General features: G+C 37.2%; 1 protein-coding gene across 2 annotated transcripts in view; it reads left to right on the top strand.

Annotated features, from left to right (window-relative positions):
- Met (MET proto-oncogene, receptor tyrosine kinase) overlaps positions 1 to 27,226 on the top strand; it is a 109,725-nt gene that overhangs the window by 18,697 nt on the left and 63,802 nt on the right. The window contains exon 2 of one of the 2 annotated variants that reach the window (XM_005332278.5): positions 10,508 to 11,724. The exons of the other annotated variant lie outside the window; for it this stretch is intronic. Within the exon in view, the coding sequence (XP_005332335.1) occupies positions 10,522 to 11,724 (1,203 nt within the window). The 5' untranslated portion in view covers positions 10,508 to 10,521. The remainder of the gene's footprint in view (positions 1 to 10,507; positions 11,725 to 27,226) is intronic. 2 annotated transcript variants of the gene reach the window in all.

Raw genomic sequence — 27,226 nt, 5'->3', positions numbered from 1 at the left:
ATTCTTCTTTCCCAGAGTTGGGTACTTTCCACCATTCTTGAAAGGACAAAGATGTTTGTTAATAGATTATGAATTTATGAGTGATGATCTTGAGAACATAATGGCATCCTGTTCTTTTTATCTTGACTCTTATATCAGGGTTGAACAATGATCTCAATCATGTATCATAACTGGAAAATGCACAACTGGCGTTTTCTTATGTGAAGATTCAGTCATTTTCAACTTTTAAAATGATTATTAGAAAAAAGAATGCAATACTGGATAAGAATCTGAATAAAAGTACTCTCTCTCTCTTCCAAAGACACATTTGTATAATAATCAAGAAATAGTGTTTTAGGCAGATTCTAGAAAATCTTAATCTTAACACATGGAAATTATTCTAGTGCCAAGCTTAACTTGTTTTCTTCTATAGCTGTTTATATTTGAATCTTATAATAAATAAAATGTCCAAATCTAGGAACACTTTTTATGTTTCAGAAATTTCATGCCATGTATAGGCTGGTTTCTACAGTAGAACTTTTGAGTTAAAGACTTTGCTAGACCTTTACATGATATTTGATACCACCTGTCAGGAGCAGGTTACCCTGGTAATCACTTTTATAACAGCATGTTTTAGGTATATAGCAGCAAAAACAAACAAAAAATTGTATGTTGTTTGCAATATATATGTGCTACAGAAATCTTAAAAGTCTGTTCTACCTCAAAGATAAATAGGTTTCATTTGAATCTTTTTAATCTGAGTTCTGTTGGGAAAAAAAATGATTATGCCCTTATTATTCTCTGATTGTGTACAAATAGAACTATCCTGTAAAATACCTTTAGGGTACTTACTTAAACTAAAAAATATATATATTCAGTGTTTCTCTGAAATTCAGATTTCAGATTTCCCGGGGCTTCTTGCATCTTTGCTTCCTGAATCTCAGTGGAGATAAGGGCTTACTCATTTAAAGAGGTAAAGTAATGGTTCCTACTTGCTTTCCTTTCTCATTATGGGAGGCCCTTGCCGTGGCCTGTCTCATCTTGAAGGACAACTTAAGGATTTCAAGAGCTTGAAACAGGAAAACCACAAGATGGCCAAAGGGTGGGAAATACAGAGTGACGCTATTTCAACTGTGTATAGGAACTGGAAGGTGAAGAAGCAGTCAACAGGTGTATGGAGTGGTCTCACCCTGGGCATTGGTCCACTTCCTCATTTTTATTGAGGGCAGGTAAAAACTGGCTAAAATACAACTCAGGATACACAGAAGCTGTGTTTATCAACGCCAGGATGTGCTGCAGAAACGAAATGCCAGCGTCTCTCAAAATCTATCTCTAATATCTTGGCCAGCCCACAAAGTGTGGAAGAAAAAAATGACTCTCAGACTCAGAGGGTATGAAAATGGCAAGGCCCAGACTCACATCTCACCCTGAAGCCCCACTGTCTCGTGAGCTCTTGGGAAGAATGTTATAAAAACATGTTATTAAGCTCAAATAAGCATCATATATTTTTTAAAAATATATGGATCATTTAAATGTGGACATGTCAAAAGTCCTGAAGATTCCTTTGTGCCCTTGACTCACTGTGAAAAATCATTGTCAAAATACTATCTGGTTGCATTAGAAAGAAATTTTGAAACAGTATTGTTCTATCTTTCTAAAGTCAACTTAGGCTAACAGTGTTAAATCTTTAGGTGAAAGAATCAAACATTGAGCAAAACACATTTTAAGATTTGCTTTCTGAGCAACCCTGTTGTTACATTCACTTTTCTATTTAGGTTACAGATTTAGATTATAGAGTTTATCCTACTGTCTCTAAATCAATGGACTATGCACCCTTTATAGGTAGAAATTCTCAGTATAAACTAGTACATGGCATGTAATGGGTACTTACAAATATCTGATTAATATTGTGTGATATAATGTAATATGACTTCAGAAGTAATGAGTGTTTATAAATACAGTACTTTAAATGTCATCAGAAATCTCCTATTGGAATCTTTTTTTCTATAACTTTGTTTTTATGGTCCCACTTTTAAAGCTAATGGAAATAATATAAATGTAGAGAGAAAGCTAGAAATTTTCCTTAGAATTTCACTCTGGCAAATCTTCCTGGAGATTTAACCATGACTGTTTTTATGGCTTCAATTTCCTTATTATGGAGCCTCAGCCATTTTTCTTTTCCATCATCATAAATCTGTTTTATACACTTAAAAGCAGTATTGAAATATTTTCTTCTTTTTATATCTCGACTCTTCGCTTAAATACATTATTTTCATCTTGAGATTATGTTATATAAATATTGTAGAAGACTTTGAAATTATATAGTAGGAAAAGATCAGTATACCCCCTCAGAGATTTTAGCTGATAGATTCCCAAGAGCAAAATGAAATATTTAATTATTCAAGTAAGTAAAGAAACCACCTTTGTCCCAGTTACTTGAATATTTTACATTAAATTGCTTTTACACACTCAACCTTGTGTTTAAACTCTCAAGCTTGTGGTATTTTCTCCTAATATTGTTTGCTCAGAACTTTTTCAGAGGCAAGGAATAAAAGAATCATTGTGAAACTGTTGATAAAAAAAAAAAAAGAAGAAGAAGAAAGAAGAAGAAATTTTACTGGCTGCCATTAGCTTGAGACATGGTTGGATATAGATGCTCAAACAATAGCATCAGGAGCCTGTCTCTCTCCATGTCTGGCCCTCCTGCTGCTTGCATCAGTTTCACACTCAGGCAGACTTTCCCCTGAGTGGCAAAGATGGTCCAGACTCTCCAAGGTCACATCATCTTTTTTGTTTGTGATCTCTAATGGAGAGAGATCCTTTCCCAGCATCCATACTAAATCCCCAAAATTAAACCGATTGGCCTTGTTTTGGTCATGTGTTCACCCCTCCAAGAAGCATCAAGAGAATACAGCTCATTGAAAGGCAAGCCTTGTTTACAGGCTTACCCTGTGGTTGGAAGTAGGCCATGTGATTGATTGACAGTACCATAGACAGGGAATGGAGGGTTTTCAAAAGAGATAGTGCTGGGCAGGTAAGAATAGATATTCACAAAAATACTGTGCCTTTTGAATAAAACTTTCCAGGAAATGTAAAGAATTAAAATAGTTTGAATAATCATCATATATTTTTAAAAAATTAGAAATACTGAGAAGACCTGGATTGCATGTTTAATACATTTTAGCTAATATTTTATCCTCTTTGAACATCAGTTTGGTCATCTAAAAACATAGGTCTAATGCTCACGTTAAAATGATTAGAAGAGATTATGGAACTGACAGTGTCTTGTAAACTATAAAGTGCTTTCTACATAGTTTTATGTTTTCTAAAAAAAAATCAATTTCTAAAGAAAGTAGACTTACTTACATGAAAATTTAGAAAGTCTCCCTCTTAAAAAATTTATTTTATCATGCTGTGTTTTCTCCTGAGGTATCAGTATGAAAATATGGCATCTATTTTACACCATGTTTTCATGGATGGTGAACATGATGATGAAAGTATCGATAGGCACAAGTAGCTCTCAGTAAAGTACTTAGTGTCTTAAATGCAGTTCAAGAATTCTGGAGAAAGAACAGACCAATGTAAGCTAGTTTAATGAGAAAACTGCAAGTAGACAGATGGCAGATGGTTGAATGGCTGGTTTGAAGGTTAGGCTATGCTGAAATTCATAGCTTAAGGAACAGTCTTTGTAGAAGGAAATACTCCTAAATGCCAAAAGTTTAATGGCCAGGGTGCCATGGAGATGAACACTCCCAGGAAATGTTTTGTCAGTGAGATGATTTTAACTATCAACTGAAAAGAAATAAAGGAATGTTTTATGAGTGATTCAGTTTCACCTGATATGTGCACAACATTTTAAGAGAATGAATTAGTCAGTCTGTTTGAATCATCTTTACATGTTCCGTTTAGTAAAGAATTCAAAGTTGGTTAAATGGCTAGTACTATTTCAGAAGGAAAAAAAAAAAAGACAAACAGAAGCAGTAAAAAGACATTCTATATTGAAAGCCTGGTTCAGGCACATCATAGAAATAAGTGCATCAAGACAAAAATATATGAAGTGAATGTATTTCTGGAGTCATTGCCAGTATAAATATTAAAATTGCTTGCACAGCCAGATCTGGCACATAAATGGGGAAGAGAAGGTGATATAAGCCAAGCGGATGGCACTGGAATAACATGTAATTGTAGAAAAACAGTCTCAAAGATGAAAATTATTAGAGTTGGAAGATACTTTGGAGTTCATTAGTTGAACACAGAAATGCTAATACATATTTCAAACTCATCCTTTCAGGGGAGGAAAAGAGTCCTGATTTGTGGTGTTTGTCAATTTCCATGGTGTAGATGTTCCCACCATGGCTGATTTCAAGCTACCAAGATGATGTCACTAAAATATGATGGGTTACTCAGGCTTTCCTTGCTGTGACAAATACCTGAAAAAAATCAACTTAAAGGAGAAAAGATTTATTTTGGCTCATGAGGCCTGTGGTTTCAGAGGTTTCAGTCCATAGTCAGCCAGCTCCGTTACTTTGGGCAGAACATAATGGTAGAAGGTCATGGCAGAGGCAAATGTTCACCTCAAGACAATCAGGAAGCAGAAAGACAGAGAGAGGAAGGGACCTGGTACAAGAAATATCCTTCCAGGGAGTGCCCCAGTAACCTCCATCTCCATCTGTGTCCCACCACCTATAGTTTCCACCACCTCTCAGTAGTCCATTCAGCTATCAATGGATTAATCCACTGCTGAGTTCAGAGGCCTCAAGGTCTAATCACTTCCCAAAAGCCCCACATCAGAACCTTGCTGCAGTGGGGACTAAGCCTTCAATACATGAGACTTTGTGGGGCAGTCCAGATCCAAACCATAACATGTGAATTGGAAAGCGATGCACAAAATTGTTGTTACAATCCACTTCAAGAAGCTTAAGCAGATGACTAGTTCAGCACCATGATTCTGAAAATCAGGTGATGCCAGAGAAATTGTGTTTTGGGGCATACAACTAATTAGCTTCACTGCCATACAAATGTGTTCTCCAGTGCTCACCTCAAGATTGTGAATTCATTATGAGGAAAGGACTGTGATTGATTAGTTGGAAACCCCATCTGACTCCTCTAGCTTGGTTAAGTTTCCTGCAGAGGCCTTCCCACACAGAATTTAAACTGTGGTGGGTTTGTCTGAGGCCTCACTGACAATTGGAAAGGAATTTATTCATCTTTGTTTCTTCAGCATTCTGCCCAGTGTTGGACATATTATAGATGCTCAGCAGTGTTTATTGGGGGAATGAACAAACAGTAATACTTAGAGAACATTCGTTGGCCTACTGTGTGTTGGGCATTATTCTTCGTGGTTTCCATGTATGAACTCATTGAATCCACAGAATAACCCTCACAACAGGAGAGGAAGGTACCATAGTCACACCCATACTTCAGAAGAGAAAATAGAGGCTCAGAGTTACTTACCTAAGGCCATACAATGAGTGGATGGATTCAAACCCTGCATCCTGGCTCTGGAGTCTGCACTTGATCCCTCAGCTATCACTCAGTGAACCGTCAGAGTCATCAGAGTATCCAGCTCAACAACAGATAAAGTCTCCCTCCATCCCTTAGGAAGGACACGTACATTTCCTAGAGATCTGGTGTGAGCAACACATAACTCTGTTGCCTTAATTAACAGGATGGTTAAAAGAAACAGAGCATTTTAGGTGCCTGAGTTTTCTCATATCTGAAGTTTAAACAGAAACCCATATTTTAAATAAAAGTCCTATTGTTGATGATGGGCCCTAGTCCTACTTTTTTTTCTTTAACTAAGATAAGTAATTTTAACCTTTCTTTCCTTTCTCAGTATGAAAAATGGCATCCTTATTTGTTATGAGAGAACAGAAAGAAGGTGTAGGAGGACAGGGCAGTAACTCCAGTGTGTTTTCTGAAAGGTTTTTTCCTCAAAGGAATCCTTTCCTACTGGTTTTCTATGGCTTTGCCTTTTCACCAAGTGAAATAACTAGTACTTTTACCTGCATTCTAGCTAGTTGAGGTTTAGAGCAGAGAATGACTTACGTACTGAACTTAAGCTATGAGTCTTATTTTTAAAACATAATTTAACATAATACCTTAGATTTTTTTTAAAGTTAATTTTGAAATCCTTCAAAAAGCCTAGAGGAGAAAGAAAAAAAGTCGTTCACATTCTGTCCTGTGTTAATGGCCAACAACTAACACGCAAATTGGTCATAATGTTGTTTTTCTTCCTTTTGGCCGTAATGGTTCATTTGTTTTCTTTTATTGGTATTTTCTAGAGAAAATATAGTAAGAAATTATTTATTAGGTTAATGTTCCCAATTTTGAGAGATATACTGATATATACCATATTGAGAAGAACCTTTCATTTTTCACATAATATACACTAGACACTAGACTAAGAGAACAACTTGTTCCTAATCCTTCTTTTCTTTTCTTCTTTATGATGTTCCTCATTAGCATCAAAAAATTTCTAGTACCTTTCAAAACAATTATATATAAAAAATAGCATGTACAACTCCCTATATTTTTAAACGTTTTATAATGGTCTAAGTACTTTCAGAGATGAAATCCGCCCCCCCCTTTTTTTAGTTGTAGATGAACACATACCTTTATTTTTTATGTGGTGCTGAGGATGGAACCCAGTGCTTCCCACAGCTAGGCAAGTGCTCCTCCATGGCTACTACAGAAGTCCTGAAATCCCTTTTTGATATTTAAAAGCAATCTTATGAGAATATTGGACCCTGGGGCTAGGAGTGGGTGAATGGCCTGAAGCCATAGAGCTGGAGGGAGAAGGGCCAATCAGAGGCCAAGGACTTCTGACTTCTGCTCCAGTGTGCTTCCCTGAAAGCTCAGGAAGCTGCTTCAGTATTGAAGTATTTAAGAGGGTGGATGGATTCCTGTCTGTGAGATGGAATCCAATCCTGGATCTAATTGAATTCTGACAAGTGTGCTCACTCAGAAGAAGAGGATGAGAATACTTCTTTCTTCCCTGGGTTTTTTGAAGAGTAAATTAGAGAGTTTAGCAGAATGCCTGGCACGTGGTAAGCGCTCTGTGCATGTTATTGTTATATTTTATTACATTCCAGTTCTTTACCTTACTGAAATTTCGCCTTACTTGCTGGTCTAACTGCAGTTTTCTAGCTTTGCTTGTTCTTCAGAACCTGAATCCTCAATAAGAATCCTTTGCTTGGAAGCTGAAGGACATTGTGTCCTTGATTGTGCATCTTTCATGAATGTGAAGTGGAAATCACAACGTATCATGTCTTATCTTAAAGAAGCCCATAGAACTATTCTTTTATTTATTTTTTATTGACCACAGTTTGCATGCCCTGTTATAGTTACCCTAAACCTCTTCCTGCACCCCAAAGTCACTAGTTCCTCCTTTGTGTCCATTGTTTTTAGGAAATGATCATGCACTGATTTATTTTCTCAATATTGAGGTCATAACTCCTGTCCCTCAATGTCCCTGTATTTACACCTGACTACTCATCTTCTCCTTCTGTCTCAGAAACAGTAACCTCTCTTATGTTCTAGTGACCTTGGGAGGGCCCTCCTTTTCTCCTTTAGAATATTACTCCAACAATTTTCTCTCTCGTTTGTCTGGGGTCCCCAGTTCTCCAGGCTCAACTACCTGCCACTTTTCCTGCCCATGCCATATGCTCTCCACTGCCTCCGTGTCTTTGCACAAACTGCTGTGCCAACTAGAAATTTTCTCTGTGAAAATTTCCTCCTTGAACACTCAGCTCTAGTATTATCTCCTATCTGGATTGTCGCTTTTCCTTTGCATTCCCATAACTGTTAAGCCATTGCTCCAACAATGTGAGCTTCATGGGGAAGGGCACCATGTCTTCACAGACACCAAAACAACATTAGTAGAAGAAAGGGAATTCCTACAAATAAGCATATGTCTTTCCTACAATTTAAGAATAAACTCCGCTTGACCCTGTTAATGGTTTCTGCTTGTTCTTCCTTTGATAAACATTCTACTTCCTCATCACACATTCCCTTGCACACCACTATTAAATCCATTAAAAATACTCTTTTAAAATCAACAAAGAGCTTCCACGTGGACCACATTCTCCTTCCTGAGACCTTCACATGGCTTCTGCGACAGTGTACAATTTCGGCCTTCCATGTCTCCAAGACCTTAACCTTTCTTGATTTAATGACTCTTCTTTCACCTAGTTCCTCCATGAATATAGCCACTCTTGGTTTTAACCATCACCTGTATGCAGACACTTGCAAAGTTTCTTTCTATTCCAACAAGAGTCCCAATTAGTCCACCAAGATTGACTTAGGATTGTTCGTTCCTTCTGGTGCAGCAGAGGTAAATACCTGGCTTTCATGCCCACTTGCCACTGTCTCACCCAGAACAGATATTGTCCCCCCAGTCATCCCCCTTTCCCAGTAAGGACAGAATCCTTTTCATTTCCCACCTCTGGTCCTTGGCACACATGCTCTGTCTGGTTAAATTTTTACTTTTTTTTTTTTATTCCAGGCAGCTGCCTTCTGATGAATAATATAAAACGTACTAGTCATTCCTGTAGTAGAACATTGACTCATTTCCCACTAGCATATCAAATTCAATGTATTTAAAATCCATATCTTAACCCAACATCCTATTGCTGGCTACCCTAGTTCTGTAACTTGTTTCACTTTTGCCCAGATGACTGTCAACCATCTTTGCCTTTTCTTTTGTACTCTACCCAGTTAGGTGTCCAGTCTTATTTATTCAGATATGTCTCTCATTCATCTCTTCCTTCTATTCTTTGGGCCACCATCTTGGTCCAACCCTTATTATTTTATTATGCCTAGTAATTGCCAGTCAACTGGTCTTCTCATTGCAAATTTTCCCCCAGTCTAAACCCTTTGCCTCCAGATAAATCTTCCTAGAGTCAAACCTTTTAGGACTCCCCAACTCAGATCCCTTTGGTAGCTTTTCATTACCTTTTAATGATAGCCCCTGATTCTTAGAAATTTAGTAGAATAAAAGTAACTTTAATTTTGGAGTCAAAAAGATGTGAATTCAGGTTCTGGCTACTACCCTTACCTGTTATATGACTTTGAACATATTGCTTAATTTTTGTTTGCTCACTTATTCAACATATATTTAACATCAGGTAGTGTTCCAGACTCTGTACCAGGTATTAGGGATATAGTAATAAGCCAAGTAGATGTTATCTTTGCTCTTCTGGACCTCATGATATAATTAACTTGTCCTCATTTCTCATAATCCTAATCCTATGTGCTTGTAGCTTTTTGTTTGTGCTATGTGGGGTATTATAATACCATGTAGTATAGTTATCAGCATGTGTATGTTACTGCTTAACTAATTTTTTAGGTTTACTGAAGGTCAGGGACCATGGTCCGTTCCCTATAGTACAAGCACAGAGCTACACACATACTGTTGCTCAGTTAGTTCTGTTGTGCTTTTATAGACCCAAGATTAGTCTTTGGCATGGATATAGTGCCTAGTACTTGTTTAGAGGTTCCCTTTGTCCTGTCAGAATGATGTTTTTTTAAGAAAAGTAACAGCTATTTAGTTTCTTCTGTTCTAAGAGCTCTTCTTTCTAATGTACTGCCCTGTTTATAGCTATTACAAGTAGAACTGACGTGCCTAGAACTTGTGCACCTACGTCTTTAAAAACTGAGAAACTAATCCATTCATGCTTCCTGATAGAAATATTGTCCGTGTGCATACAATGGAATGTTAAAATAATGTTCTTTTTTCTAAATAGCTTTTTGACTTGGTAATGAACAATGTGCTGTTTTTCTCTGAGAAATAATTCTAAGACTTTAGTTCTGAAGATTTTATTTTATTTTATACAATTTCAGCCCGCTGCTTTTATGTTCCCAGTAATCGTACGTTAAGCATTTGTCCGTCTGAAACAATAGGTTAACTATAGCCAAATTTTAACCATACCTTTCCTCTGCACACAAAATCCTATAAACAGCATGTGATCATATTGCTTCTAGAATTTATGATTGTTTTCTTCCAAAAGGAAGCTAAATTTAGCCTAGTAATTCTACATGCTCCCAAGGAAACAATGCCTGCTGTGATTTCTAGAATAAATGAATCTGAACCACAGTTCCTTTACTTGACTACACAAGAAAGTTTAAATATCAACCTAGTCATTAGCCACAGATAGGAAACCACATTAAACAACCAGCAAGGGGTTAAGAAAGAAATATGCTGTGTTTCTTATTTCACTGCTGAATGAGTCTCACTTAGCCGCTCTGTGGACTTTAATACAGAACATTGTTTGCATCTCATAATGGCTCTCTAAAATTACTCGTTCATGGCTTGACTTCCAAAATTAAACTATGTGGAGTCATGTCCAACCACACAATGCATCTTTATGTGCAACCAGCTCGAGTTTTTGTTTTCATCCTATGTACGATCTCCAGTTAGGAAGTGTTATTTCAGAGAGTTTAACTGGGATAGTTCTCTTTTTCAGTTTTCTCTTCTCTGTTCCTAATGACAACTAAACCCCTTCTCGCCTTGAACGTGTTTTGGCAGATCAGCTTCACACAATGAAGGTCCCCGCTGTGCTGGCACCTGGCATCCTTGTGCTGCTGTTTACCTGGGTGCTGAGGAGCGATGGGGAATGTAAAGAGGCACTAGCGAAGTCCGAAATGAACGTGAACATGAACTATCAGCTTCCCAACTTCACCGCAGAAACGCCCATCCAGAATGTCGTTCTACATGAGCATCATATTTACCTCGGTGCCACTAACTACATCTATGTCTTAAATGACAAGGACCTTCAGAAGGTGGCGGAGTACAAGACTGGCCCCGTGCTGGAACACCCGGATTGTCTTCCATGCCAGGACTGCAGCAGCAAAGTGAATGTGTCAGGGGGCGTTTGGAAAGATAATGTCAACATGGCCCTGATCGTGGACACATACTACGATGACCAGCTCATTAGCTGTGGCAGTGTCAACAGAGGGACCTGCCAGCGACATGTCCTTCCACCCAATAATACTGCTGACATCCAGCGAGAAGTCCATTGCATGTTCTCCCCACAGGCGGACAAAGAGCCAGGACAGTGTCCCGACTGTGTGGTGAGCCCCCTGGGAGCCAAAGTCCTCCTTTCTGTAAAGAACAGGTTCATCAACTTCTTTGTGGGCAATACCATCAATTCTTCTTACCTTCCAGATCATTCATTGCATTCAATTTCGGTGAGACGGCTGAAGGAGACTCAAGATGGCTTTAAGTTCTTAACAGACCAGTCCTATATAGATGTTTTACCTGAGTTCCGAGATTCTTACCCTATTAAGTATGTCCATGCCTTCGAAAGTAATCATTTTATTTACTTTCTGACAGTCCAAAGGGAAACTCTGAATGCCCAGACTTTTCACACCAGAATAATCAGGTTCTGTTCCGTGGACTCTGGATTGCATTCCTACATGGAAATGCCTCTGGAGTGTATTCTCACAGAAAAGAGAAGGAAGAGATCCACAAGGGAAGAGGTATTTAATATCCTTCAAGCTGCATATGTCAGTAAGCCTGGGGCCCATCTTGCCAAGCAAATAGGAGCCAACCTAAATGATGACATTCTCTATGGGGTGTTCGCACAGAGCAAGCCAGATTCTGCCGAACCAATGAATCGATCAGCTGTCTGCGCATTCCCTATCAAATATGTCAATGAATTCTTCAACAAGATCGTCAACAAAAACAATGTGAGATGCCTCCAGCATTTTTATGGACCCAATCATGAGCACTGTTTTAATAGGGTAAGTCGCACAGATTCCTCATTTACAAATCCTGACGTATAAAGCAGAATAAGCATCATTCTAGGAAAGGTTCTCAAGGGCTTTTCTGTGCTTGGTAAATGGCCAAAATATTTTTTCCAAGAAAATCAGTAAGTTAAATCTTGATTTAGAGCTAAAATCATATCTTAAGAAGTTAGTGTGATGATGAAAAGAAAATATTTTTCACACTTGGAATTTGCATGTCTGCAACACATTCTTTTACATTGATGATCATTTGTATTAAGATGAAATGGTATTTTCACATCAAGTGTTAGGGAAAGTCTTGGTGCTTTGATTTACATACAGTAAAACCTAACATCTATACCTCAGGATTTTTCTTGCTAGTCATTTTATCACTTGGTGCTGGAGGAAGAACATCAACTTGGAAGTCCTTTGTGGCCTTGGACACTCCTTGTACTGAACCCAGATTTGCTTATATGGGCCTGGCTGTGCCTTTGAGCAAAATGACCACTATGATCATAATTGAACAAATAATATAGCTTATCCAAAGTTTGACTTTGAAAATATGTGTCTCACTTATCGTGAGACATAAAGGTTATAATTGTCATCAGGAAGGACATTAACTATGTTCTTGATAAGAAACAGTACATAATTTTGCTTAGGCATATCAAGGGCATATGAATTCAGAAACATTTATTGACTTTTGCTGAAATGTCTGGGATACTTCCCTAGATGAAAACTCTAGATGGCTTTTTATGAAGCTTAGGGAAATACTTCTGAGATAGTCAATTTATCTTTTGATGAAGTAAAGACAATTCCCTCCTCTCTCTTCCAAAGTTGACCAATATTCATAGCATACACATATATTCCAATTAAAACTTTTTTCCTCTGCACTTGTTTAATATATTTTGCAAACTTTAAGAAGCAATGGGATTCCTCAGAAGCTGCCCCTTTTCTTCACTAGATAATACAGAAAAGGAAGCAAAAGGACTATTGGAAACATGGGATTAGGAAAAAGAAGTGTAAAATTAAAAGCAATGCTGAGAAAACACATCCAGTAAGCTACTTCACAAACACAAGTTTAAAAAGTTCTTATAAGGCTTCTACAGCACGTGATGTTGCTATTTAAACATTAATCTGTTAAAAATTAAAAAGGGACTTGACTTTACAAGGGTATAGTGATATGTTATCATATTGTTTTATTTTGTACATTTGAGTCTCCAGATGTGAAAGAACCTATTAATTCTAGAAATTCTTAAAACTCATTTGAACTTTATTCTACCCCTTTGACATTTTTTCGTGTCCCAACAGGAACAACAAGGTGGGATTATCTATTATCTAAATTCAGGTCAGTTTTGTTGCCCAGGAAAAATGCCCAAGATGCACTAGCCACACCTGAAACCATTATCACTCCCATCACAAAAATTCTTGTGGCAAACAAGGTGGAATGTTCCAACATAGTCTTCTTACAAGGGAAGCCAACTTTTGCACTGGCCCAATTCCATAAAGAAAAATATTTCAAACCTTCTCTATTTTATTTGCCTGTTTACCTTCTCTGATTACTAAAGATCAAAATTCTTTTGAGACTGAGACTATACACATCCTTTGTTTTCATATAACTGGTTCACAGAAACACCTCAGAGTGTTGCAATAATCAGCATATAATCAGTTCCCAGCTTTATCTTATAATGAAGGCAAGAAGAACCATGCATCACCCAAAAACAAAATGATTTACAAGATCGAACCTGTTTAGAGAGTGTCTAAGCAGTAAGATCACTCTATTCAGTCTTGGCATATTAACTTGATTAGGTATCAGGTAACCCTTCTAGTAATTTCTTGGAATGGATTATTATTTTGGTATGAAGTTTGGTGAATAGACAACTATATTGTAGTTTGTAATTAACACACCTACATGAAGATACATACATGTATCTCTAATATAACTATGTGTGGGTTCTGTGGACCACCTTAAGGAAACTGTGTCTCTGATGAAAGCACAGTCTTAAAGAGCTTTTCTGTCCCTTCTTGAGCCTCCTGCCATGTTCAAAATGTGTTTCTAACCCAGGATCATAGGAGACTGCCACAGCAGAGCCTTCTTTTTTCATGAATGTGTCTATGCAAACTTTTTACATGTATCTATGACAGAAGCCCTCTTTTGAGTCATCTTATAATTCCCAGAGCACATCATTTCACCTATAAATTATTTGGACTTCAAAACTCTTTGTCTTCACACATGATGCTGTCTCTGGGGACTTATCTCAAGCTGCAGGTGACCATTGATGGAATACCAGTCCTGTCTATTATGTCAGTTGTTTTATAAGAATATATTTTTAATTCCCACAATGTAAACATTTTCTATGTTGCTTTTGAAAGTGATTCTTAAAGGGTTTGTTTACAGTGCTTCCCAACACCGAGAACTATGAGATTACATACCACCAAACTACTAAATCAGCACTAAATATCTATACTGCCTTTTTTTTATTCATCCATCAGTGAATCTCTATAAACGTCCTAGGTTAGCATTTATTGAAGTTGCATATTTACTAAACAGCACATTATTATCCAAAATATGATTAAGAAAATGCCCTCATAATATGAAGACTTTGTAAAGACACAAATTTGGAGAGTAAAAACCCCATATCTTCTGTTTGGGGATCAACAGTATTAAAAATTCAGTTAAGGGCTGGAGGTGTAGTTCAGTGGTCAACCACTTGCCCTATATGTGTAAACCCCTGGGTTTGATCCCCACCACCAGCTAGGAAAACAAAACAAACTCTGTTACTTTGCTTAATATTAACTATAATCTCCAACAGCCACATATAAGGGATTTATTTACATGATAAGCCCAGAAAATAAAATAGAATTGGTGCACAATGGCTCATCTCCTGCAAATGAGAATCAATATTGAATAGAATTTGTTTTAAATCCCCAAATTAGCAACTATTCACTTCTGTAAATTATAGTATATAACTTACTGTTATAGTACATAACTACTATATAACTTACTAAGTATATAGTATATAACTTATATATACTAAGAGAGGTGGAATGATACATTTTGAAAATATTTTTAAGCAAAGTTAAAATAAGAAAGGGTTCTTGAAATAAAATAATTAACACATTACACTGTTTTTCTTGCAATCCCATAATCAAAGTTTTGCTCTATGTGTTAGCATTTGAAAGAACTAAAGTAAACATGTAACAACATTTAGAGCACCAACATCTAGGTCATCTTAATGACCAAATGATGGAGCAACTAAAAAGGGAAAATGTAACATCTGGTGCCACACACACCTGGTGTAAGTCCTGACTTATTGCATACCCACTCTGTGACTATTGCCACATTACTTAATTTTTAGAGCCCAGCTATGATTTGTAATGTGCAGATAATAATACCTGCTTCACAGAGTCTTAAGCAAATTTGGGATACTGCATATTAAGTACCTGGCACAATAAAATGACCATAGATTTAGGCTTTTGGGAGTCAGCATGACCTAATGGCAGGCAACTAATATCAAAGGTATGGGTTCAAGTCTATACTCCATCATTTTCTACCTGGATGGCCATGAGAGCATTATTTTCATTCTCAGAACCCATGTTCCTTTGTGTGGGACTTCCTTTGTGTGGACAAGTGCACAATGTCTGTAAAAAGTCCTTAGTCCTTGACACAGAATAAAATAGCAGCTATCATTGTATGGAATACTTGTGTAAAGTAAAACAAATTCCAATGCTTGTACTGTTTTATGGAAGAGTCACCTTCTGGTTTCATTGTTCCTGAGCATCATTGAGTGACCCACCTCCATAATGCTTAATTTGTTAATGCCTCTTAAGATTAAATATTTTAAGACAAAACAAAAAGATGTGGGTGAGGGTTAGTGGTGGTTTAAGGGCACAGAGGGTAGAGAGAAAGACAGTTGAATCAAAATGATACTGTAGTCAGGATAAAGGCGTAAATTCTGCTTCTTAACCTGACTTAAAATTCCAACTACTATATTATGCTACATGCTATAAGTTATACTGTGCATGACTAAAATCATATTTTACACGATAATATTTTGCAGCTTTAGAAAAAAAATCAGCCTCATAGGTTGTTTGTGTTAAGCTTCCTTGTTTTTAAATATCATTTATACTCAGATCCAAAGACTAGCCAACTGCTTCCCAAAATAAAGGAAACTTAAGGTAGTAATTTTCCATCTCTGTTTGAGTGCCAGAGTTAAAGGGTCACTGCTCAGAGCCATCAAAGGAAGAAAGCAGAATGATTAGAACAATTTTGAATGAGAACAAAAATCAAAACAAGATGCAAACAAGGAATATTAGGAATAGGCTAATATTAGGAATAGGCTAAACACACAGTGATGTTTCTTTATTACTATTATAAAGATGATAGATGAGTTAAATTGAGTTACATTTAAGTTGTAATGGAAGAAAATAATTGCAGCCTTCCATCAGGAAACCACAAGGACCATTATTGATCTGTCATCCTCAGGGCATGTCTCGTAATATTTAATAAAATAAACAAAGATTTATAACTCTTTATAGCCCATATATCTATAATCTCTCACACCATTTGAACTGTGAGTGTGGAAGTCAATGTTACAAATAATGTCCAGGTAATTATACTGGGTTGGCATGCCTTATTTAAACAAACTAGAACTCTCAAGAGAAAGAATTTTGTATTAGGAATGAAAAATGTGAAGTCAAATTACAAAGTTGTTATTTTTTTTTAACTTTCTGTGCTCTGAAAAAAAAGTGATCCTATATGAAAAAAAAAAAAACTCTTATTGAGGATTCTTCATTCTTGATATTAGAAAGTCCTCCAAACCTAAACACTAAATATCTTGGCTATATGCCAAATATAATTGCTACCAAAGCAAAATTTGCAAGAAAGGACACCCTCACAGTATAAGGATTTTATATGTTTTTAAAAAACTCAGTAGAAATTTATCAATTTTTTTCAGTTGATTTTGTCCTCTAGACTCTATTCTCCACCAGTATGAGGGAGTTGCTGCTTCCTAATTTATTTGAATTCTCCGTGTTAAAAATAACATATTTTATTATTTTATTAAAAGACATTTAAAATTAGTTACTTTCCAGAATTTTGTTAACACCAGGCACATCCTGGGAGTGTTAGAAAACAGTTACAGAATGAGCCGTTAGCCTTTTCCTTTCCTCCTGCTACCCCCCCCACCTTTAAACCATTTCACAGATCTCCCCCAGAAGGCAGAAATTTCATCTTTTGATGAAAAGACAAAGCCATGATATTTTTATAATTAAAAGCAACAGGACAGTTAAAGCTGAAATTCTCACCAAAAAAAAAAAAAAAAGTGTAGGTGGGGTTTACCTGTGGATTATGTTGATTCATAATGTGATTCATAGTTTCTCTCTTTGGTATGGGGTGATTAAGATTTAACTATGCCACTTGGATTTTAAATTGTCTTCATTCTCTTAATGTTTTTTAAAGCAAGTGGAATGCCCTGTGTTTGATTTAAACCTTGATTTCTACATGGAGATTCATGTGGTAAAACTGATGCAGCAAACAATTAGGAGTTCATGCAAGAAGAAGAAATTCTGACTTTTGAAAAGCCCAAATGTTGATAAAACTTTGAAACCATAACACTGATACATGATAATTTCATTGCTGTACTCCATGATTAGAGATTTCTGGACATGCATTTTGATAAGGATATTAACCTGCTTGAGTAATAGTGGATTTTTTACTCAGCATAATATTTCAAATTTTGGATGTTACACCCTTAACTTGAGACTTCTATCTTATCAGTGTCCATTCCGCCTGGTATTCTTATCTCCTCACTCTAATAAGAAAAATGAGTATCTGTCAGAATTTGGATAGAAGACCCAACCAGAAATTTCTGCCATTGCTTATTCACGGATTGACACAGATACTGATTCCTTGGCTTGCAGAGTCCAGAATGACTAAGTGCCCAGAAATGTGCAGTAAGTCACATCTCTAGGGTCCAGGAAGGGCTGTAAAGTGCTCTTTTATCAGGGAGATGAAACCAAAAGCTCAGCTACTCTTGAAGTCATTAAAACTCCCTTGATTTTTTTTTTTTTTTAAATAGTGAATGTGATAAGTGATTCTAGGATCCTGGATACATTCCAGTCTGCTAATTATATATTTTTCTAACTAAAATGTTCTAGGCAGGTTCATTTGCATATGAATTACTGGCTGAGAAATGTTGACTTCCTATTCTAAAAACCAATTCTGCCTTGGGGAATGCTTCACCCTAGACCTAGGCTAACATTGGAGCACATCAAGTATGTAGATCCACAGACAATCCAAAAATATTCTCCATTCCTTCAATGAGAATAAAGAAAAATGTCCAAAAAGTATGTGCTAATCTAGGATAAAAGTTGCTTTAACTGTTCTTAATGTTCACTCATGGGGGGGAAATGGTTTTTGAATATTATAACTATAAAACAAAAGGATGGATTGCAAATTCAGACTAACATTTGACTTTAGTTGTCTTATTTAGGTAAATCACCAAAATGTTTTTCAATTAGAGAACACTAAAATGGTAGATGATACTTCAAATTGTGCCATAGGTAAATGGGGTGAATTAAAGTCAGTTTTATTGTGTAAAGCTTTCTTTTTTAGAGCTGATTTTATGAAAATTAAGTTTGCCAAGTTGTCGTCTGAGAATATATAGATTAGTCATGATTAGCTAGAATTTGTGTCATGGGTACCAGAGAAGTGTAAATCTGTATATTAAATTTTCTAATGGCATTTTAAATTTAAAATATCTGATTAACACTTGGCATCTAGCAACCAGCCTACTAACCAAACTATAGGTGAAATGATGTTCAGGAAACAAGGAAAATGCAAAGATGAAATTGGTCTTTTAGCTCCAAGAGAATCAATAGTATTTAGTGCTAATGCACTAAGCAGATTACAAGCACTAATGCAGTGGCAGTCAATAGCAAAAATGAATATCTCTAAAAATGATCTTGACAATAAAATGTGCAGTATTTTCCATTTATTTTAAGCTAATTACATTATGTCCTTGTTCTTTCGTCTTATTAGTTTAAGCTAAGTGCTAGAAGCCTAACCATGTTATTTAGCGCATAAAATGACCAAATACTGCGATCATCGTTTTCAGCAAGAGACAGAAGGAAGGATTTATTCACAAAACCAAGATTCAACAAGAAATCCAACAGCTGTTTTTTGGGTACCTAACCCTGCTGGCTTTAGCAGTGATGAGCCAGCTGGATGTGATGCTTGTGTGTGTGAAGCAGGTAGACCATAGGAAAGGTCAGGTAAACCATCAGTAACACCAGTAAACCAATACACCATGGTAATTCGTGAAATGTGCTGTGAGGGAAAGAAACATCCATGAGTATACATGAGAAGGATATCTGGATTTGGTAGTTCAGGCACAAGACACTGCTCTAAGGAGGTGAAAGTTAACTTTTAGATGAAGCTTAAAATCTTAAGAAAAAGCCTGTATATTTTTAGCATATGAGCAAATAGATAGCAGGTATTTAATATGCTAACAGTAATTTCCTATCTATCTCATGAGCTTTCCACCTTAAGTAAAAGCATTTACCTTTAGCTTTTTCAAGTGGGAATGGACAGTAGAGCTAAATATTTTGTGTTCACAAAAATCTCACAAGAAGTAGTAGTATGCTGGAGAACATAACTGTTTTAACATTTTCTGTTTTTTTTTTTTAATTGTTGATGTGTTTAAACATTGCTTATCATTGATTTCTAAGTGAATTGTTACTTTTTTGTGAAGTGAAGGATGTAATTGTAGGTTTCTAGGAGCTAAGGACATAATTTAAGCCATGCTCACTCTCACTTGCTCTCAGCCCATCACCTTACCCAGCTGCTTTGAAAACAGATATTTCTACTGTTGGGACAAGTTCTTTCTTCCTCTTCTCCTTTTCCTTTCTTCTGTGCCAACTCTCAGGACCCTATTTGTCAGAGGAACATGATTGTCTTGGGTGTGGAAGGGATTGTCCCATTGCCAGTTACCAGTAGGTCCTGTGACGAAGATCAGGAAGTCAAGAACATGCAGAATAAGCCCTTTCAAATCTATCAAAATTATAAACGTTAGTAGAAAACAAGGGATGTGATGCTGAGGTGGCCCCAAGTCACATCTTTCTGCATCTGCATAGTATGCTCTGCACAATCGCATCCATTTTTAGTCCATTCCCTTCTCATGAGAATCATGTGGCTTAGAGGCCAAAGGAGAGCCGGCAGCTCCCAGGACTCACGAGGATCTCATGAGCACCTACTGAATGAACACATGTGCTCTCCAGCTGTACCATCTTGTGTCACTGTGATTCATAGGCAAGTTCCTTCATCTTCAGCTGCACACACACTTTGCCCTCTCTTTCATATCAATCTGTATATATTTAGTCATGTAGGTATCTAAGTACGTTTGAGGTCTCAGGGGGCAGGCATTTTGTCAGCCTCATTGTCCCTCTTTATATGCTTTGCAGGTCACAGACAACAAATAGTGTTGATAAAGAGATCTCTGTATTTACCCAGTAAATAGAGACCATCCCAGTGGCTAAAGGGTTTAGATAAAAGTTCTTCTTGATAACATTTGAGAATATATTTTTAGGAATGGATTATTAATGGCCATGTTTTTGTCATCTCTACAAACTATGAGGATGTGACATGTGGGCATAAAATATATACCAGGAATGAAAAGCAATGTTCACCTTTTTCTGGGTTCATTTTGTTCACTTTTTGGCCCAAGAAAAGTCGTGTTTGCCAAGGGAATAGGAGACACTCAATCTTCAGAACTTATTCCTGTACCTACAAGTCAAGGAGGTCACTGGCTGGCCCCTTCCTGAAAGCTATAATTACAGAGAAGACTATTTATTTTCCAGTAGAGTGACCAGAATCTTGGGCATAGCTGATTGTTTATGAGAGTAGCGTGTGTGTAGGAAGTATACAAAACCTCGGGAAAGATAATAGGAAAGTGAGACACTTTTTCTTTATATTTTCAATACTATGAGCAGCTACAAGGCTCTAGAAATGCTCTAAAGTGCAATAATAGAGGTGAATATGGAATCAAATTAGGCAATCCTAGGACTTAAGCAACAGAATTAAATAAAGAGGAATTTATAATAGGATATAAGATATTTGATGATCCATTAAATATAAACTTATTTGTGGCTCCAACATCATGGTAAACAAGAATCAGTAAGTGTATTAGTGAGAGTAATTGAGAGTTATTTCTAATTAGAAAAACACCAATCACATTGAGTTTATCTAAAGCCAATGTGCAAAAAGAAATTGAGCAATGTTTCCTATTTTTAACTAAACACCCTCTTATTTTCACAATAGTAATTAGAAAAGTACTGATTCCAAGTAGAGTTGGGCATGCAAGACCAATTCTGGCACTGCCCCAATATTAAAATGATTTTAGTCAGTGTTTGTAAAATGATGAACAATATGTAAGTGGTAGTCTAAAATAGTTGGTAGACTTGTAATTAATGTTGAAGGTCAAAGTACAGGTTTTTGACTTGCACAAAGGGCACTAAAATACATACCTGCTTTAAAAATGATACCATGTTTGGTAAATTGCAACCAGTGATTTTTATATTTTTTGTCATACCTTTTAGAATCAAGTGCTTTTTGAAAGCATGAACATCAATTATGTATTTTTAGGTGGACATGTGACATGGTGGTGCAATAATAGCCTTCTTGTTTCCTCTCCAACTCCACTTATTTTTTTTGTAGATACTATATCTTGGTACTGAAAATGTAAAGTTCAACGTTGGAAGTATAGTTGCAGATCACACATGCACACAAATGTACACCAGGACTTCTTCACTATATCTAATAAAACAAAATTCCTTATTTAAAAAAAAAAAAAAACTTCAGTTGTCATGGGACCTAGGGTAACCATGGTGTAAACCACATTCAGTTGGATATCCTATAACCCTAATGATAAGATAACAATCCAGCTGAATGCAGAAGAAATCATGAAAAGAGAAAGATTATGAACTGTTTGGAAACCAAATACCTATCTTTTCATAAATAAATATGAATTTTGCATTACAGCCCTCCTTTGTTCTCATGGCCTTTCGTACCAGCTGTTATAGCTCCCAGAGCCTTATCCAAGGCCCTGTATGCTGGGATTTCAAGAACTAAGAAACAGTAACATTTTTTATTTTCTCTGCCTATACATAATGAAATCCTGCTCTAGTGAGTAGGTAGACAATTGCTTTAATAATGGTGACAGCACAGCTTCATTTACCTTTGCTGCCATTAGCAAGGCTTTCATTTTACCCCCTGAATGGCGGGTAAATCCCAAATGGAACCATTGTTTGCTTAATGCTCTGTTTTCTTCTAACCCTGTTCTTGTCTATCAGCCTCAACCCAGTTCCCCAGTGGCTTGGCAACCCTCAGCGGGGATTAAGTAATAGTTTACACAGTGTCTCTCATTCATTAACCCGTGTTGACATTCTCATTCCGTGCCCCAGCCTTATTTAAGACTTTCCTAAGCACCGTATCTAGCTGCTGGTGTAGGTGCCACCAACACCATCTATTTAATCAAGAAAGTTAATATTTCCAAAGAATCATTTGGCCTCTCTTAGCCTTCTTCACTAGCACAATCTCATTCCGTCTCCTTCTTTTCCTTCTTCTAAACAAAACCTGGTTTCTTTCCTAGTAAATACAAACTTTAAAAAGCTTCACGTCTTCTCTCCTTTTACATGTAAACAAAGCAGAAACAGAAAATTTTATATTATTCCAGAATTTTTTTTTTAATTTTGGGTGTATTTTAAAATGATGCCAATAAGATGAAACTAGATCTATCTATCTGGCTCCATTCTCATCCCCATCCCATCTACTTGTCTCTAGATAGACTGAGTAATCTTTCTCGAAAGCAAATCCGATTGTACAAGTGCATTCCTTGAAATATTGTGAGGACTCCCCAGTGGTTTCAGAGTAAAATCCACCCTCTTTACTATCACAACTGAGGAATTTCTTACGTTGGTGCTGGCTGTTTCCTGGACCAGGGGTATGATGGTGAGTGTTGAACTCTGGAGAGAGAGCCCCTAATTTGTAGTATTTGCCAGTTTCTGGAGTATAAATACCCTCACCAAACGAATGTCAACTTATCACTGAAACAGGTGTTGTCACTGCACAAGAACTAGCAAGAGCTATGCACAAACAGTGTTGGGAGGTGGCTTAAGCACACCACTGCCACCCTGCCATATCCTCCTCGTATCACTTTGTAGTTCCAGAGTCCATCAGTCTATCTCTCAGCCCTGCCTTCTAACACCTTCTGGTTTACCTTGGCTTCCTCATTTTGTCCAGTTAACACCTTCTCCCTATTCTTTAAGAGTCTACTTATACATTTCCTTGCCCAGGAAACATCCTCTGGCTCGTCCCCTACCATGCCCCTCAGTACTGCGCGTGTTGTTCAGTCCTCCAGTGCATCTTTACTCATCCCCATTACTCCTACACACTCAGTGGCATATATTCACCACTGTTAGCCCCTGTAGATGTGGGTTATGGATTTTAGCTTCATAACTTTGCTACCTAACACAATGGCTTGAACAAAATATATATTTATTAAATGAGGAAATAATTATGACAAACCCCGTGTTCCAAATAATATAATAAAATGTTGATTAGTAAAAGTAATATTTCAGGTAAAACAAATTTTCATTCTTTTCCCCAAAACTTCTAAAAAACTAATGTACAGAATTGGGGAATTCCAAGATTTGAATCACATTAAGGAACACCTGGAAAGTTCTAGTCACTGTGATCTGTGTCCCTTCCTTAAACACACACACACACCCTCCATCCACCAGTTTGAAACACAGATGGATCAAAGAACAAAGAAGGAAAAAAATTAAAAGAATAGATAAGGATAAGGAAGGTGAACAGATAAGAATTCCAGAACTCTGTACTTTGCTGAAATTAGGAAAACTGAATTATAAAGCCATTAAAATATTTTAGAGGGAATATCTTCTCTGCTCTTTAATACTTTCTTGAGCTTTTTCACACACGCAGCTCAACTTTGGGTAATACTGCCTGTAAGAGGAACTTTAGGCAACACCTTCTGATGTTGTTCAAGCGGTGGTACCAATCAAGGTGACCTACCTTGAGGTTTGCATTTGGAATCTACAGATTTTTACCACTGGCTGCAAATCTATTGCCTCAGGTTGAAAATGATACACAGGTTAAGGAAAAGAAGTTAAGAGCAAATGTCTTTATCCATACCACCATTCCCATGGCCACTGGATTGTTGCCCGCAGTGGTACAATTTCATAGGCACCAAGCACATGCTTTGTACAGAGAAAATTTCCCGAGCTTGCCCTCATGCTGTGAGATGAAAAGAGAACCGGGTCAGGATCTCAGAGACCTTGACCACCCTGCCCATGGAAGGAGGTTTCCAATAAACAGTCCTGGTTAAAAACAAGGGAAGAAGATAAGAATCTCACTCTACCATGTAAGATGGAAAGGAGGGATAAGAACTAATGACAGATGGATTAATGGCAGGCTAGAATATAGCCATGGCTTTAAACAATATACTGGGACATGATTGAAGGACTCTGGTTTCATCCATCTTTCACCTGTCCTGGACCTCCACTAGGCATTTATCAGCCCGTTCCTATTGAGCACAACACCATTAGGCACATAAACAGATCATGGCTCTTAAACCTTCAGCAAGAACTGCTTCCCTTTGGTTAGTACAGGGTCACTGGTGTTGTGTCTTCTGAATAGCTCTTATACTTCAATGAGTAAGTGCATTAAAATTTGGTTTCCGTTAACTAAATAGAGAAAAGCAGAAAATCTCTTTGCACTCAGCATTAAAAATCTGCCTCACTTGAACAACGTTTTGTGAATCACTGTCACTCTGGGCTATGATGGAAGGGCAACATGAAGACTGCTAACCAAAACCACATGGGTTCGGTCTGTTTTGCATCTGATTCACCTTAGGAGATGATGATAAAGAAGCAAAAGTTTTAACACTTCAAATTCCAAAGCCCATGTCATTGTAGAATTCTGAGTCTTTGGATCCTAGTGATACCTTAAAAAGAGAGAATATACATTTATCTACATATGCATACATTTGTACACATGCATGTATGTATGCATACACATGTGTACATAAAATATATTCTGCTCTAAGATTATTTTCACTTCTCTCCTTGTTAATACAACTCTGTTAAGACTTGACTCAACTTCCACTTCCACCATGAGCTGCTGGAGCCTCATGATTTTACTCTTCCTCATCTACAGCACTTAACTTCCTGTATGGGGTTCTCAGAACTTACCTACCAACTGGGTAGTTTGTACTTCATGTTATTTGCTGTTTTCTGTGTTGTTCTCATGCTTCCTATGTGCATAGTACCTTTAGGCTGAAGCATAATACAAGTATTTGCTCAGATTGGCAAACTGTGCCATTTTTTGTAAATTCAGCAAGTTAAAAATGATTTTTACCCTTTGAAAGGGTTAAACATACACAGACAAACTAAAATATGTCATAGCCCCTCAAAGAATAACATATTTGTGGTCTTTTTTAAAAGTGTGCTTTAGATAATGAAAAACTGGGCTGAGGGCATAACTCAGTGGTAAAGCATATGCTTAGCATGTACAAGACCCTAAGTTCAATCCCCACCACTGTAAAAAAAATTTAAAAAGAGGAAGAAATAAAAAACAAGAAATTAGTAGACAGATAACAGGGCCACAAGTTTTGAAGAACTATGGATGAACTATTTACAAACCATAATTCTGTATGATAGGTATGAGTGTTTCTTCCAGATAAAGAAACTAAGGCCTGTTGACCTACATAATTAGAATTTTGAACTTTGTCCTTAATAAGCATTATGAAGAGTCATTAGACCAAGAACAGTAATATTAGCAACAATAATAACAACTGTTTAAGTTGCATAAGTTTAGAAACTTAGTCTTTTTTTTTTTCTTTAAGGCCATAGCACCTAGAATAGTGTCTGATGATTCTGTGTTGGTTTCCTAGAGCTGCCATAACAAATTACTACAAACTTAGTGACTTAAAAAAAATTTTTAAACTAGAAATTTATTCTCACAGTTCTGGAGATTAGAAGTCAAACTCAGTGAGACTCGAGGGAGGCATCTTCCTTGGTTGTTGCAGTTGTGATGCGCCAGGGTTGTTCAGGCACAGCAGCCTCACTCCCTTCTCCATCCTCATATGGCCATCTCCTGTGTGTTTTTCTGTGTGTCCTCTCTTCTTTGTATGAGGACAACAGTTATTTGGCTCAGGACCCACATAATAGCCAGGATGATTTCATTTTAAGATCCACAACTAATTATATATCAAAGAAAGCCCATTTCCAAATAAGGTTACATTCTGAAGTTCCAGGAGACGTGAATTTTGAGAGAATACTATTCAACTTACTGTGGGTCTCTATAAACATTTCTGAATGACTAAATGAAAGCAGTAACTATTTAACATGCTCCTGGTATTGGATATATTTAACTTAAAATTCAAAGCAATTCTGATAAAGAGGTACATAGGTATGTGTTCTCCCCCTCACAAGTGAAGAACTGTGGCTTAGAGAACTGAGTATTCCTGTGTGCACAGCTAATAATGGCACAGCCACTCCTAAATCCTGGCGCTTCTCTCCTAGACTCCTGTGATTGCTATGGGATGTGCTGAGATGTTTAGGGAGCATTACACTAAAAAGTTATAAAGGTGAACTTGTGGAAGAAGATTCTTGAGTCAAGTAAATCAGATTGTAGGAGACCAAGAAAGAGACTTCTTTTCAGTCAATAGAAAGATATATAAGAATCAATTTTGCACAGAGAGGAACAAACAAAGAGAAAGGAAGAATCGAAGATGGCTGAGACCTCCAACCTAGAGGCGCCATATAAAAATGGGAGTTCTGGAAGAAACAGGATGGCTTTGAATGTCAGCAGTGGCATATTCAAAGATGCCTGCAGGCAGTTGTGGAGACAGGGCTGGTCCTCAGGAAAGAGAATGGCAGTGAGTGTGTGGTTAGGTCATCACCAGGAGACTGAGAGGGCAGAGTGTCTGTGGCACTCATCACCTCGTGAATCACCAGCGTTGAGCAGCAGCTGGCTGGCCGGGAGCCTGGCGATATTTGTGGCCATCTGAGGCTGTACATACAAAAGAGGATGTCCTTTCTTCCTGCCAAGACACAACCAACCTTCCCTTTAACTCTGCTCCCCAGCTTTGCTCTCCTGCTGGAACTCTAATGGAGGTCTCAGGGAGGCATGTACCAGGGCTCTGTTGAAGTCACAAGGCAGGATAACTTCACCCAGGCAAGTCAGTGGTCCAATTCTTTGGGTTTTAATGACCCTTTCTTCCTGAAAGGTGACTCTTTTACATTGACCAGAGAATATGGGCTTCAATGTCAACAGCTTAGACATTCAAGTAGATGACAGGAGTTAAAATATGTCTATACCTAATATAAGCAGTCAGTGAAGTTCAAACCTCTATGCCCTGCTTACAGTCAGCTCCACATTGACCCCCTCCCAGTCCTACTGTTTAAGTCAGCTTTTTCTCTGCTATGACCAAAAGACCTGACA

The sequence above is a fragment of the Ictidomys tridecemlineatus genome, chromosome 2 (assembly GCF_052094955.1).
Source record: "Ictidomys tridecemlineatus isolate mIctTri1 chromosome 2, mIctTri1.hap1, whole genome shotgun sequence".
NCBI lineage: Eukaryota > Metazoa > Chordata > Mammalia > Rodentia > Sciuridae > Ictidomys > Ictidomys tridecemlineatus.
This window is presented reverse-complemented; position numbering and strand designations above follow the sequence as displayed.